Source organism: Rhipicephalus sanguineus, chromosome 2, assembly GCF_013339695.2.
Source record: "Rhipicephalus sanguineus isolate Rsan-2018 chromosome 2, BIME_Rsan_1.4, whole genome shotgun sequence".
Classification (NCBI taxonomy): domain Eukaryota; kingdom Metazoa; phylum Arthropoda; class Arachnida; order Ixodida; family Ixodidae; genus Rhipicephalus; species Rhipicephalus sanguineus.
Window position 1 is genome coordinate 161,527,653 of NC_051177.1, and position 12,517 is coordinate 161,540,169.

Consider the following 12,517-nt stretch of genomic DNA (forward strand, 5'->3'; position numbering starts at 1 on the left):
ACACGGGCCTCAAGCATTTTCGCCTCCATCGAAAATGCGGCCGCCGCAGCCGGGATTCCCGTTACACTGTAGTTAATAAGTGTTTCTGGATCGCTTAGCCTCTCTTTGTTTTTTTGTTTGTGTGTTTCATTTGCAGCTCGTCGCTACGCCTCACGCGCATCGTGAGGCGTAGCGACGGCTCGCTGGAGCGTTTACAACTACGAAAGACAAGCGCGAGACACACGAACATAAACATTCCGTTGACCGAAGGCCTTGCAAAGAGAGAGAGAGAGAGAGAGAACATTATATATATATATATATATATATATATATATATATATATATATATAATGCATAGAATGCATATATATAATGCATAGATATGCCAAGCATGCCAGACGGAACCCTAGGATGATTGATCTCGGTGGCCACACGGGCCCGTTGAAGCAAGGCCCGGCGGAACTCGGGAGGCTCTTGGCAGAAGGTATCGCTCCGCAGCTCATTGGAGCGGAGGGATCCAAGGATGACTGCGAGGAGAGAATAATTTTGTGGTGCCCTCCACAGTGACATGGAACGCCGTTTGAGAGCTGCTTCTTGCATAGCTTCCACAGCGTTGCACCTAATGCATGAAACGGAGTATATTTTAACACGAAAGTGTTTTATGCTGCAACTCCTGCAACTCCTGTGTTTTCTGGGGCCACGGGTATAACTGGGTCCAAGGTTATGTACACTTGATCTAAACGACTGTATACGGCTGAATGCACCTGCTCTGTGTGTAGCACTACAAAAAAAGTGAATTCGTACATGCAGGAACGCAAAGACACACGTTGTGTCAACATATAATTGATATTTTGTATATGATACTGAGTACATATATTGAATGAGCCTCGTACGATCTCTGCCTTGAGGTCTCAACTAAGCTTGTTCACTGCAACGAAAATTTCATTTGTCTCGTACATCTGTCAAGCTCTGTGCTACGTCTTCTTCATCCAGCTAAACAAATGTGGCCGCTGGCAGTGCTACAGCTTCGAAGTCGAGAGCGGTAACTGTGCCACCATTTAATGTGCCAGGGTTGCAGCCGGTTAAAGTGCTGAATAGCTGCGTATAGGCTTGGGCTCTGCTTGGGGGCGATTTACTACATGGTCCGGCAGCCGCTTCAGCACTACGAGATCGCTCTGCCTTTCGCGTTGTCGGGGATACAACGCGCTTTCAGGTACACGTAGGACACGTGGAATTCTCCAAAGAACACGATGTGTCAGCACTGTATCAATGATGCGTCAACACTGCACAGTGTCAGCACTGTGCAGCCATATTGAAACGTGCTGTAATCGCTAGGTGAAATAGTGTCGCCGTGTTGAAACGTGGTGCCGTGGAGACAGAACGCTGAACGCATTGTCCGTGAGCCACTATTTCCAGGGGAACGCCACCAATAAAACAAAGCGAAGAGGCAGCAGTAGGGCTGTTTTGTCATCTCGCATTGTGGCGACCATGTAAGCAGAAACCCTTGCATATTATTTTCATCTTTAATTTCTGAATAATCATAATACAAAACTGACGCATGAGAATGTCCCTTCACAAAAAGTAGCCGGATCCATCCATACATAGTTACCAACGTATGCTTAAATGCATTTAAAAAAATAACAGAAACTCATAAAAATAGCGCAGCAGCATTCGGCGGCAGTAATGCTCTCGAATTTACTGATCATAGGATTGATTAGGTGCTGCCATAATTTTGTTTTCTGTTGTATATGTTACACTTAGTGTTTCAGTCCACGAGTACGTGCTAACGTATATGTAGGGCCGCAACAACGTCTTCCGGAGGCATTTGCCCTTAAGGATTAATTGCGCTCTACCTGTTTTCCTTCCTGTAGCCCCACAGCAACTTAGAAGTCATTTGTTATTTGCCAGAGCAGCGCGTGTTCCACCTTCATAGGAGATCCTTCCAGCTGGATCCATCTATGTCATGCAATACCGTGAACATGCATTTCCAAACGGTCGCAGCTGACGGTGTATTGCGTTCGCTTGAAGACTGTACCCTGTAACCCCAATACCCTCTCTGCCTCCAGAGGTATGCTGTTAGCTTGAAATAAATAATAAGCATCACGCTATATCTATCAGGTAGCAGACGCAGCTTGTGCGTGTGATAAGGCTCTTCCTCGTTGCCACTGCGCTCTTCCATCTTCCCCTGTCCGTTTTTTTTTCTGTTACTTGCCTGCGGTCAGTGCTTCGGTTAGACAGCAAGTCAGCCAGCTGTTTCCGTCACGACCTAACTCGTCCTGGTAAAACTGTTTCTCGCTGCATTTCGGTATTACTCAGTGCGCGGTACGCGTAGCGTGGCGACAGTACCATGCATGTTGATCAGAGTAGCGTCGATTTACCTTACATAGAAACAGGCAGAAAGCAAGAAAAATTAAAAGCCGGCGCGACACTTCTTTCTTGTATTTCGTTCTGGCTTGTTTTGTGGTTGGCTTCGTTCATGTACCCTTTTTTATGAAGAATATTGAACAGCGCTGAAAGCGAAGCTAGCGTACACGCATAAAGCACTAAGTTTGCGCATAGACTCGGTGTTCAGGCTTTTAAATGGTCCTATTCTCATAAACATGCATCACAGAGTATATTCCTGCACACATCCGCATGATGCGCACATATGCATACGGGTTTGCTGAAAATTAGCTCTACTTATCTCGTACTTAAAGTTATGGAATGTTATTCTGAAAGTTGGTGATGATACACCAATACTCAAGAAAGTGCTGCTTTCTTATCCATTCCAGGGGTAAAGCAAAACTATGTAAGTAGGGGTGCGTCGGTATTGATTGGGAATAACCTCAAGTTGCGGCGTCCCTTGCAAATCAGAAGTAAAAAAATGCGCAAGGGAAAAATAAAACAAACTAGGTAACATACAACTTCGTCAGCCCACTGCTAAGTTTAGGATGGAACTTTCGAAAGCAAGATATGAAACACCTCGGCAGTGGAAGGCATTAGCGGAAGTTTCTGTTTGGCGCATATAAAAAAGCTCTCCACGTGGTCAGCATATATGGTAAGTGAAAATCAATGCCACGCATCGATCTTGTAACGGTGAAACCGGTGCTTGTTAGTGTTTGCGAAAGCCATTCTAGCACGAGTCAGGCTGTGCAAGAGCGGATAAAAATGAGATAGCCGTGATGGTAAGCGAAAAACAAGCAATGGTAACACTAGTAAACAATCTCAGAATACAGGTTTACTTTATGCGTGGAACAAACTTCTAAAGATTGCTTCCCTACAAGCCCAGCATTAGCTGTGGCAAACCTTACGTGCATGAAGCAAGCGAAATTATATTTACTGCCGATTAGAATTCAATAAGCTATCATCAGTCGTATGTACGGCCGCTTTTACTTCATGCAGTTCCGAAATGTCTGCTACTCCCTAGAACCACTAGTTTTATATCTTTAATAGCAAACAAAAACAAGAAAAGCAAAATAAAGAAAGCGCATATTTATGGGTGTACTTCGCGAGCTTTCCTCACGCGACGACGGTTGTCCGCCGTGTTAATCTTTTAACACGAAAGTGTTTTATGCCGCGGTCCACCAAGACTTCAGTGACGTATTTCCGTCACGGAAATAACGTCAAAAAAATGTACACGATCAGATGGCAAAGAAAAAAATGTTCCGTCAACGGGCATCGAACCCACGACCGCTCGGTCCGCAACACTAGATGCCAAGCGCGCTATCCACTGCGCCACGGTCACTTTTTTTTTTCTTTATTGCCTTGCAAATCAAGACTATTTACCTACCAAAAAAAAGAACAAGGGTAGAGCTATACAATTACAAAGTGCAACTATGAACCGTCACCACTGAGCTGACTACAATCAAAACTTTGGCATGCGCAACAATAGTTCCACTTGTGAAATCCACTCTGGTACATCCTCCTGCCCTTTCAGCACTTTAAGAAAACGGCACACTGATTCGCAGAAATATTCCCGTACAGATCTCACTTGTTACGTCCGCATTGTCAAAGGCAGTTCGAGTTTGCCATATACTATGCAGGCCCAGGAGCATGACTAGATCAAAAGGTACTCCATCATCATTTTTAACAGAAAGAAAACGGATGTCATGTGGACTTAACGATAACTCTTTTTTCAAAGTTGTTAAAAGGATGCTTGTAGCGCCAGGGGTTAAAACCTTTTTCTTTAAATTACACACTGGTACTTTACCAGTTAAAACATGATTGGTAGATAGGGGATTATTCGTACCTTGGGGCACACATTGTTTCTTATGCAATAAACCGGAAACAATTGAACACGTGTTTATAGACTGCTGGAGCGGGGTGTTCTTCAGGGACATATTACAGAGAACTGCGCCACGGTCACAGACTCTAGAATCTTTACAAACGCGCCGTTTATATCTACCACTCTCCCGGTCGGCGGGGTGCTGTTGCCCTCTGGGAACGGCACAGTATGGTAATTCGTCATTACTGTGGCCTCCGCGTTTAGTACCTGCAACGCGTTTACATATTCGTCCCGTTCGGCGCGTTTCAATAGAAGTGCAATTTTGTCAATGCCTTAACACACCGCGAGGTGGCCACCTTAACGCAAGCGTCGTAAACGCGTCGGCCTCGCTTATAGCATCACGCTAATCAAACCATAAATAGCTCTGCAACGCGCGCCTGCCTCACCGCGTTCCCCGCCTACGCGCTCGCCCCAAGAAAAATTGCGGCCGGGCTACCGGGGCGGCACGACGCGCTTTGCGTTTCCCTCTAGTGCGGCCGTGGTGTTCAATCACATTTTCACATGCCGCAGGATGGCGAGCAAGTTCAGCGTCCAATATGCGACGCTCTTCTGGCTATCACAACTCGTTCTCTGATTATGCTGTCACCGTTTACTACTACAGCTACCACAAGGGTTTGTTTAATCATTGAACATGGACGTTAGTCGTCGGCATGGAGATGTACCACCAAGCATAAAAGTGCGTGCATCCACGTTAAATGGTGCTATACCTACCAGACAACAATATACATTGTGAAAACTCTCCTATATCAATGTACAGTAAGCGTTAAGTTACTTCTATAAGGGCACGTTTCACTTTCGTGTTATTCCGATTCCTATGACGGAGGGATCAACCATGTTTTTTTTTTTTAATACTGGATGCTTTGTACCGTTTCACAAGTTTAATAATAGGGGCAAACACATATATGAAAAAGTGCGAATTTATTTTTTTTTTGCTCTGTGGGAACATGCATCTTAGTCAATACTGACGAACATCCACAAAACGCAGCACTGTATGGCGCAGTCCTTATCCTAGCCTTCATGTATATTATAGTTTGTAAGCATACGCCAGTGCCCTGTAGCCTTTCAAAAATGTGGACATCGCGAATGGGGTAACATTGTTTAAGTAATATGCTGTCATTTTTGACTGGTGAAGACCGAAATTACAGTAATACTGATAGTTGGGCAAGTTGGTAGGTATTCATGGTTAAATTTGTAGGTTAAATTCGAGCCATAATTAGCAGGTGACAAATTACACCAAATCATGCAAAGAAAATCTAGGAACTTTTGGTAGAATGAATCATATGAAAGGGAGAACAAGCTGCGAAAATCTTTTATATTTAGGTTGGACAATTAACACGTTCGCTGCGGCACGCTTTCTTGAGGTCGCGTTTTAGATGCGCAGTGACCCACCCGTGGGCCACTCTGCGTAGCTTGCAGGTGCACCGTGACCCACCGGTTGGTCACGCGCTTGTGTCTGTTCATTCGCTCCAAAGAGATGGCGCTGCTACCTTTGAGGCTTGCGTTTGGCGCGCTTATTTGAAACACACAGAGCGATCTTTTGCCTCTTTTGCGTAAAGCTATGCTGTAGTCTAAAGTGTCTGGCACCAGAAAACACAAATATACGTTTGGATCCTCAGAGTTGTGCTTTCTGCTGCGTTCGCAAAAGGCATGATGATCCATGAGTCGCGCTAAAATGCTTGGGAGCAGCAGGAAGAACGCGTGCATATACGTACTCCAAAAATCGCAGCAAGATTGTGGTGAGCAATAAAATCGAGAAATAGGCCGCCACTGCGCTCCTTAAAAACAACATCGCCGTCCCACGTCCAATGCAATAAATTTATGTATTTGTTTCATTCTCGAACCTTAGACGGCAGCGCATGACGGAGAGTTCTTGAGCGGGGGTCACCGGTGGGTCACAGCGCACCTAGCATGAAAAAGTATGAAAACGTTTTCATTCAGAGCGTCGTACGTCACTGGTGGATCACGGCATTTAACACCGGTAAATATTCTTCTGTTTATTTATAACCTCTTCCAACAAGAATAGTACATCTGCGTTCAAGTGTGATGAAGTTATAGCATCAGCAACAGATGCATGCTCGTAACATCGAGGCAGCATAGGAGGAGCACAGGTCGTGACCCACCGGGGACCCACGCCGCAGGGAACGGGTTAAAGAATGACACACCAAAATGATAATTGAAGGTTCAGGAGTCTGTTACAGGAAAATTACATCTCGTGCGACAACTTGCTCAATAGTTACAGCAAGGTAGCTTATCGTATCTCTCCTCCCTACCCCCCTCCACAAAAAAACCACTCAAAATGCACCCAGCGAGTAGTCAGGATGCATCCTGTCTTGATGTTCTTTCATGACTGCTTTGGAAATGCCCGTTGCTTGGCAGAGGCCTTGCTTCACCGCAAAACTTTCTCTTCTGCCCTGCTCGAACCAGTGGGCTTACATGCAGCTCTTTGAGCACAGCTGTAGCTGCATGCCTGTCTCGGACTCGGTCGCAAACAGTGAAAGATAGCATATATATGTAAATATTGTTCCAGCAGTTAATGGCTTTATTGAGTGGCATCTTGTATGTAGACAGTTTTGGAAATTCAAAGGATAAAATGAAGGGGCCCTGTACGGAGTAAAGAGGCCTTGTATAAAAATAATGATGTTTTATGTCTTACTTATTTTTCTACTCATGCACAAATGGTTCCACATTCATGCGTTGCTGTTGAGGCGCAGCTCGCCATCAGAGTCATCACTGCAGGGACAATTCAAACAAAATGCTGTCTACAGTTGGCGGAAAACTTGAGCTACAGTTGGCCGAACTTTCATTTGAAATGAATTAGTGCTATTACAAGTGAAGGTGAAGAAACACAGAGCGCGACTGTTTAGCACGAAAACCTAAGCAGCGTCTGCGTAACTACAAAAGGAGAGCGGTTGTGTGTCTGTCGCATGAGCAGTTTGTCGCATTGTTTCACGAACGCTGGAAATATGCATTGCTTGGGTTTTCGTCCTTTAAGATTCCAATAGATCTGCCATATTAGTCCCCGGTTCATAAAGAGCGCCTTCTTCTACTAGTGAAACTTGCCATCTGTGCTTTTTTCACGACACCCAGTGAATACGTGCGCTACAAAAGCTGCGTTTTGAACGAGTTACTCTTGTTACGCAAGTATAAAAGCACAGCCAAAGCCGACCATTGCGTGAATATTCGATTGAACGAGCACCCACTTCCTTTGAAAGCCAGGGACCTGCAATTTCTAAGGTAATGTAATCGATAAGGGATAACACCGAACCACTCTGGTTACGTTTCGATACGGGGACTAAGGCAGAGGACAACTTTCTGTGGCAATGCAGTCAAGGCTACAGAGCCGAACCACGCCGTTTCGTCAGTGTCGCTGCGCAGCGGAAAGTAGTTCCACAAAAAAAGAAACGTTTTTTGTGCGTAACCACGGTGCATATATAATTATTGAAAAATGTGCAGTTATAATTTTTCGCTGCTAATTGATAATGCCAGAAAATTATTAGTGGTATTATGTGAAATAACGTTATATTCGAGACCTTTCGTGTTTTATTTCGTTGCCGCGTTCCCCACTGGCGTCGCATTCGCTCTCTTCCTTCACATGATCCTTCAGAAAAAAAAACGCCAGGCCTGCGCGGAAAACGCAGCACAGTCACAGCGACAGCTCGAAGAGCGGCAGTTCGAGCCCGTTAAAAACTCTCTTGCGGCTACTAATACACCTACACTAGCAACGTACCCACTACGCCACAAATGATAATTTTTGTGAAGTTGGAAGCACCCACCACGACATTACTCGTCATTCTGCGGAGAAGCGAGGTGCCATCTGCAAATCATTATGTGCTGGTTCTTGATGCGACGGCTGATGACGATGAAGAATTATGACTGAGCCTTTTGTAATGGGTTGGAAGCTTTAAATGACCCACTAGTTACGTAATTCGCATTGTGTGAGGCCCGGTCGTAATTTCATTCTCCCACTACGCTTTATAACATACGCTAACTTGAGAAAGAGGTACAGAGAGGGAGTTAACTTTATCGAGACCCCGAGGAAATGGATCATGGGAGCCCTATGGGCTTCCTTGGCAACCAATAGAAGTGCACTTGCGAGGAACCCACTACGCTATAAATCATAATTTTTTTAAAGTAAGGAAGCAGCCACTACGCAATTTTTCGTCATTCTGCGCAGAACCGTGGTACCTACTAAACACCTGTAAGGCATTATGTGCACTTTGTTGATGCTGTGGCTAATGACGATGAAGAATTATGGCAGAGCCTTTTGTAAGGGGTAGGAAGCATTCAACAACTCACTCGTTGCGCAATTCGCATTGTGTGACGCCTGGTTACAGAATGCGCATTGTGTGACACTTGGTTGTTATTTTACTCTTCTACCACGCTACATTACATATGTTAATGTGGTTCCTTCCCCACATGAAGACTGCATAGGGTCTTTTTGCAAAGCAGTCTCGAGCACCGGCATGGCTCTGAGGTAGGATACTGTGCTCCCACGCAGAAAGCCCAGGTTCGAACCTCGTCCCATTCTGGTTATTTCGTTTTTTTTCTTATTTCGAGCGATAGTGGTTACGGACACCGGCGGCGGCGTCGGCGTCGGCGGCGGCAGCGGCAGCGGCGGACAACTACGGCGCCAAAAACGGCCCTTGTTGTGATCTCATAACAGCTTTCGCTGTAAAAATGGCCTCCGCGTCGCCTGTGCCTTCTTCCTCCGGTTGCTCGCCAATTAGATCGCCGCACAGGATATTCAAGAAGCTTGAATACCAAAAACTGTCGAAACAAACCAAGCAAGTGGTCTGCAACGTGTACGCCCAAGTGAGACTGACGCAACCGGGACTCTCCGTCGCTTCCGTGTTTCGTTCGGTTAACCAGCTTACCGGCGTGAGCGAGCGTACTGTCGCACAGCTCAAGGCGGATGTTTTAAAGGGTACCCTGAAGTCCCCGAAGCGTAAAAGCATCGTTTGCCGCTGAATCACCAGCAAAAGGTACTGGAAACACAAGAGTGCAGCGGTACGATAGTTTTACCCTGTCTGCACTTCGCCGGAAAGTACATTAGTACTACATTCGCAACGAGGCGCCAACGGCTGAAAAGATCCTGCGCGAGGTAATGGGCGACACCGACATGGGTCTACCGAAGCAGCTGAGTGTCAGAACGATGCGCAGGCTTCTGAATGGCATTGCATTTGAATTTCGGAAGCGAAAACGTAACTGTGCTTTGCTGGAAAGGGACATCATCGTGTGGCGGCGGAAATATCTGCGGACCATTCGAGAAATGCGAAAGGAGAAACGGTACGTACAGTTACGGCTTCGATATGTTGGACAGAGATATAAATGTCAACGATGTCAATTAAAACACAAATGCCGCATGTAAAAATTCAGAGTTGAAAGAGTAGGAAGAGGAAATAACGATGGAGTTTTCTCGTACTGCTAAATATTTAATTTTTAATTCACCCGTCCTCATACACGTTGCCGTTCATCTTGATTTGTATTTTTTATGGCTTGCTTCTGCATCTGTGGCTCTTATTTGTATTTTGCCTGTTATTCTGGTTAGGCAAGCGAAGGCACGAGTACGTATCGACGTGTTCTAATGAAGTATGGATAGGTCTGAATGAAGGTATTTTGTTATTCATGTGAGTACGTACCTTCTGCGACCATTCTTTTTTTTATTTTTGCATTTTTCAGTACCACCCAAAAACTGCAAATATCGGCCTGCCCGGTAGAATGATATTAGATGCACATCATAAATTTCTTCTGTCTCAATTGACCCCTTTCGTTAAAAACAGAAACCTGGCACATTTTTCCCTTGCTTTCGCAGGGCTACATACTACCTTGACGAGACTTGGGTGAATGCTGGGAGCACCAAAGAAAAGGTGTGGGAGGACGCCACTGTGTCGTCACGTGAGGACGCCTTCCGCAAGGGTCTCACAACTGCGCTTCGCGCACCGAGCGGCAAAGGTGGCCGGCTCATTGTCCTCCATCCTGGAAGCGAAAACGGCTTCGTGGATGGGGCATCTCGTTTTTCGGGCGAAAAATAGTGTTACCAGTTACTGCCACAGTGAAATGGATGGCCCACGCTTTGAGAGATGGTTCAAAGAACAACTGTTACCAAACATTGAGCCACGGAGCGTAATTGTCATGGACAATGCTCCATACCATAGTGTTCAGCTCTAAAAGTTGCCCTCGATGTCGTCGCGCAAGGCAGAGATTCAGTCTTGGTTGACTCAAGAAAGCATCCCGTGGTCTAATGACCAGTTGAAGCCCGAGCTCGTTCAGCTGGTTAACAAAAACAAACACCGTTTTTCTGGATACCGGATTGATGTTCTGGCCAAGGTTGCTGGTCATGGCATTGTTCGGCTTCCTCCTTTTCATTGTGAATTCAACCCTATTGAAATGGTATGGAGCCAGGTCAAGGGGTATATTGCAGCCAACAACAGGTCGTTCACTCTTGCTGGAATCGAAGAACTTCTGGACGAAGCCATTGCCCTTGTGACTCCAGAAAACTGGGCGCGCCACTGCGCTCATGTGGTGCGTCTTGAACAGGAGGACTGGGAGCAGGATGGTGTAATCGAAAGCACGCTCGGCAGCATCATAATTACTCTGGGATCTGACTCCAGCAGCTGCAGTGACAGTAGTGTCAGTGAATTGAGTGGTATAGAGGAACTCTGGTGAACTCGGTGTGCGCCTACTCATGTGATGCTGATTGTTTGTGAGATGCTATGTATTCCACTTTGATGCCCAACTGCTTGGAAGTATGCTCTGTCATTCTAAAAAACAGGGCGTGAAAACAAGGACACAGGAAGGAAGTCAAGACACCACAAACGGCAACTAACAAGTGACGATGTGCACTATCCGCTTACGTGATTCTGCGTGAATCATTTAGTATGTTTGTTGTCAGCCTTTGAATTAGTCTTTTCATTGTCAGTTGTGTGTGGCACTTGTACTTCACGCATAAAACGGCAGCTGAGGAGTGCAAGCAGTGCTGAGTGATGCATCACATATCTTGTTTCACCAGAAAGAAATGGTAGCAAAATTTTGATGACAACCCAAGAGACTGTAAACAGCCTTTCCAAATAGCTGTTACGGGTGGATGAACTGACGAGACTGGATGAATTATAGCTCAAGAGCTGCGAGATGGACGTGAATTCCAGAAATTTATTGTCTCATCATTTGTAACTGTTTCACTCATCTGGCAAAAATACCACCATCAGTTACACTACGTACGTAGATAATAATTAGTATCCACTTGCTCATGTTTTGTTTGTCTCTTCGATTGCACATGTTAATTGCTTAAGTAAATGGGCACGCTGAGTACAAATGCTTTTTCAAGTGCGTTTTTACAGGGCCAAATGACGAGGTCTTAAGGGAATACGCGCAGTAATGTGCGCGTCTTCATGAAGTTTTTACTGTACATTGTAGTCAGGTGCTTCATATAGGTGCTCACGAAGTCATAAATGTTTCGCTGAAAACACACGGCTGTCTGGCTTTGATGGATTAAGTTGGCTTGAAAGAAGGGGACACCTTATTAAAGGTTTATTCCTGTGCCTGGTGTGCGTGTGTGTGTGCATTACTACTTGAGCGACTTCAGATTTTAGTCAGCTGATTATGCAGGAAATATTTAACAAAGCACCTTGTTTTAGCTGCAGCAATTTTTCACGTGGCACAGTTATTCCTTCTGACAAATACTCGCCGTGTCCATATTTAAAACTGTCTGCAAGAGGCCGTGGTAGCCCTGTGTTTTTAAGGGGTTTCTTTGCTGGTTCAGGAATAGTGAGTGTGAATACCGGCCACAGCCACGAAAATCGAAGTTGTAATGTGGAGGGAAGAGGGATGGTGTAATTACCAGGCTGAGTATGGTTCAGAATGTTGGCGTTGGACAAAGTTAGCTAATGAAATGTGCTTTACGATGTCAAGAACCAATATTATTGCTGGCGAAATGGTAGGTGACCATTTATTTTTGAGCTTTAGAACCAGCGCTAATTGTGTAGATGTTCAGAAAGCATCACATTTTACAGACGTGCAGGGGTTTACACGCCTTCCTGTTCTAAGTAAGTTACCTAACAAGTGCAACATACGATTACTATCCTGGGGCGCACATAACCGGCGCCATGCAGTATCGTGAGAAATGAGCTCATGCCCGTACGGTTTTAATGAAGGAGACGGAAACGGGCAGCGGTTGGGATTGAGCACAGGATTCGTGGGTTCTGCAGCTGCGTGAGGTCGCCGCTATTCGTTTTCTGAGCCGCGTAGCGTGTGGGCAGTGGGCCACCGATGCCTTTT

At 45.5% G+C, this 12,517-nt stretch overlaps 1 protein-coding gene across 1 annotated transcript; it reads left to right on the forward strand.

Moving 5' to 3' along the window:
• The first annotated feature begins 10,423 nt into the window (after positions 1-10,423).
• On the forward strand, positions 10,424-10,909 carry LOC119382013 (uncharacterized). The gene has a single exon (XM_037649753.1). It carries the CDS (start codon positions 10,424-10,426, stop codon positions 10,907-10,909), a length of 486 nt encoding a protein of 161 aa, XP_037505681.1.
• Positions 10,910-12,517: the final 1,608 nt, after the last annotated feature.